General features: G+C 33.9%; 1 protein-coding gene across 1 annotated transcript in view; it reads left to right on the plus strand.

The window, feature by feature from the left end:
- The window catches only part of LOC106462535 (lachesin-like), a 44,873-nt gene that overhangs the window by 29,642 nt on the left and 11,713 nt on the right, over positions 1 to 3,518 (plus strand). The window contains exon 4 of the mRNA XM_013922470.2: positions 2,070 to 2,240. Coding sequence (XP_013777924.2) covers positions 2,070 to 2,240 — 171 coding nt within the window. The remainder of the gene's footprint in view (positions 1 to 2,069; positions 2,241 to 3,518) is intronic.

A 3,518-nucleotide genomic window follows, 5' to 3' on the forward strand; every position in this document is an offset into this window, starting at 1 on the left:
CAGCTAGTCATCACCACCCACCGTCAACTCTTGGGCTACTCTTTTACCAACGAATAGTGGAATTGACCGTCACATTATAACGCCCCCGCGGCCGAAAGGGCGAGCATGTTTGGTGTGATGCGGATTCGAACCCGCCCATGAGAGAGTTGAAAAACTGTTTGTTTTGTTTTTAAGCGCAAAACTACACAATGGGTTATCTGCGCATTGCCTACCGTGGATATTCAAACCCGAACTTTAGCGAGTAAGCACTTAATCATGCCGCTGAGCCACTGGAGGGCTGAAAAACTGTCATATCATTAAGAGATTTAAATTTTGGATTTTTTGAAGAAAGTCAAATAGTAATCGAATATATAATAACTTGATAAAAAATATTTAAGTTAGTGTATCGCCGTTTAACGTGTAATTGTTTTGTAACTTTTTTTTTCACAGAGGAGTGTTAATACTTGATAAGTAAATCTATATGAAGAATTTAAGTGTTGCAACAAAATTACTAAGTTTAATTATTCCTTGTAGACAACAACATCTTTATAAAGTTATTATAATATGAACGTATTTGTGCACCTAAACAGTTATCACTCACGATGACATCGCCAACCGCTGAAAAATATCATGCTAGAACTGTTTCTTACAGATACGAAAAGACAATATAGAAATGTTGTTGTAACGGTTTCTGTTGTTGGCCAGGTTCGTTCGAATAATTTGGTAAAGCGCAGAATACCAATTTCAGTCCACTTGGTGATAATAAAATGTTTGGCAACTTCACATTCAATATAACTTGATAATAGATCCAATAAACAATTATTCACTGTAACAGATTTTGTTTCTTGTTAAGTATAAATATGCGAAATAAGCTATCAGTGCATTGCTCACCGCATGTATTAATACCCAGTTTTAGCTTTATAAATACTCAGCGTACAACTGTAACAGATTCGCAAATCAATTATTAAAAAAATCTACTTTAACTCTAAAATTGTTTTCCTAATATTTCTAGAAGGTTCTTATAATAAGCCACGCATATCACACTACGCAAACCTACCCTTGGCCAAACAAAAATATAAACATCTAAATAACCATACCATTTCACAACAATATCATGAATTTTCTCAATATAACTCCAAGACATCTGTGTAGTTCATTGAGATAAAAGTATTATATCTGAATTATAATGTTTTAGGTCCTATCTTTTAATGGCTTCGTTCGCATTGTGCTACAAGTTGAAATGTTTATAATTTTGCAATTGTTACAGATGCAACACGTCTTACAATGTTAGCTTTTCATTTGTAGTAAAGTTTGGGTTAATGAATTATTATGTGTAAGCGGGAGCTTATCTTGGCATTAATACTTTAATTAAATTGTGATCAAAAATATAGTTGACGCATTGGAGACATAAAATTAATTAATTTCTCATTCATCTTTTCAAAAAAGTGGCTGTATGTATTAAGTTAATCTTCTATTACAACAATTTTTGTTTAGGGTAAACTCTTTTTATATCAACATTCAATGATCATATATTTTGATTTGAGTCTCTTGTTGAGTTTAATATGATTCAACGCCACTTTCCTTGTGCGTGTGGGGGAAAACGTTTGCAATAGATCTGTCATGATTTGTTCACTCATGTAATGGCAAACATGTTGTTAAGCTTTTCGATTGAGAAAGAATTTTGTGGGCGCGGAGACAGAAAATGTTTTCCCTTTATAATTCATAGTTTCAACGCATAACACCTGCGTTTATGTGGGTGTTTTCTTATAACAAAGCCACATCAGGCTATCTGCATGTGTCTACCGAGGGGAATCGAACCCCTGATTTTAGCGTTGTAAATCCGAAGACTTACCGGGGGACTATGTCCGAGGACTATGTTAGTAAACATCATACACTTAATTGCACTGAGAAGCATTTTTCATTGGTTATTTTAGTGTATAATTGCAATATCCATGTGGAAAGTCTATCTAAAATAATAATAATATGATCAATAATTATTTCAATTTTATCACAATTTCACACTGGAGTCAACTGGATACCTTTCTTTATATATATATATGTATAATGCTACATCTTTTGTTTTAATTAAGTTCCACCACATATCAATGAGACTGAAAGTAGTTCGGATATGACAATACGAGAGGGAGCTGACGTCGTTTTGACATGCAAAGCTGATGGATATCCATTACCTACTGTCACCTGGCGGAGAGAAGACGGACAACGAATACCATTAACTGCTGTTAATGGAAAGAAGTTTGTAGGTTTGTATACATTTCTGTTCTTAACTTTAGATATATTATGAAAAATAAAACAAATCATTTTGATAAATAATATAAAAAAAGATATAATTTACATATGTTCTTATGAATGATATTGTTACTGCTTCAAATAAAAATATGAGCAAAGATATAATGTCTGACACTGATCTGTTTCTAGATGATAATAATAATAATAATAGATTTTACAAAACAAAGAAAGACTATTAGTATGATTTTGGTAAAGTGTTGGTCCAAAACCATATCTATATTCATGAAATAATATCCACCTTACATTATTCGTTTTTCACACAAATGTCCAATAAATTCGAATACTTGTACGCTTATAATTTCATTTGCATTATTAAAAAAGACTTAGTGTGCACAGAAGTACAGGGTGTCCGAAACATCTTAAACCATAGGCATTTCCATGTTCCACATGCTGTCCTCGTAATTCGAAACATGTTTGGAGGCGGTATTTCTATTCTCTTTGAAGCATATTCCTGTCATTGTCAATGGTCCGACAGTCTTCGCGAATTCATTGTTTCAGATTTTCGGTGTCCTTGATCTTCTCTTTGTACACACGTGCCTTGAGCAGTCCCCAGAAAAGGAAATCGATGGGAGTCAAGTCCAAAGATCTTGCGGGGGCTCATTTCTGGGGACCACCTCTGCCAATCCAATGTCCTGGGAAGTGTCAGCTAACCAAGCTCGGAACTTAAGCTGCGAATCGCCTATGGGTACAGACATTTCTAACACCCTGTAAATGTTTGTATGTAAAAAATGGTTAAAGAAAAGTTTTACTTACAATGCTGTATTCATTATTGAGAAAAACAAGATTGACGTAATTTTCTATTTTCACTGAATTAATATTTCGTTCGATTTTTTTGTTTTGTTGTGTTTTGTTTTCAACTTGCCACACCTTCTGTTTTGAACTTTTTTATGTTTATATCGCCTATTTGGGTTGAAACTCTAATTCCCGGGGGCGAAATTTACCATATTATCTCCTGTGCACTCTAAATTTCCAATCGTATCATTTATACAACAAAACTATTTTGTCAATAAGTCTTATTTCATTAAACACGTCATTTATGGAGTTTCAAGTGAAATAGTGATTTTACTGTTATTATCGTTTGTGCAATCCGATTTTTCTAATGTAGGCTGTATGACGTTTAATTAGTTTTCAAAACGAAAGGGTAATGTACGAGGCCTGTGAGAAAAGTATCCGACCTTTGGCCGGGGAAGAAAAACTGGCATACCTGGAGCGTTGGAAACCTAATCAAACTC

The sequence above is a fragment of the Limulus polyphemus genome, unplaced genomic scaffold, assembly GCF_000517525.1.
Source record: "Limulus polyphemus unplaced genomic scaffold, Limulus_polyphemus-2.1.2 Scaffold1193, whole genome shotgun sequence".
Taxonomy (NCBI): Eukaryota; Metazoa; Arthropoda; class Merostomata; order Xiphosura; family Limulidae; genus Limulus; species Limulus polyphemus.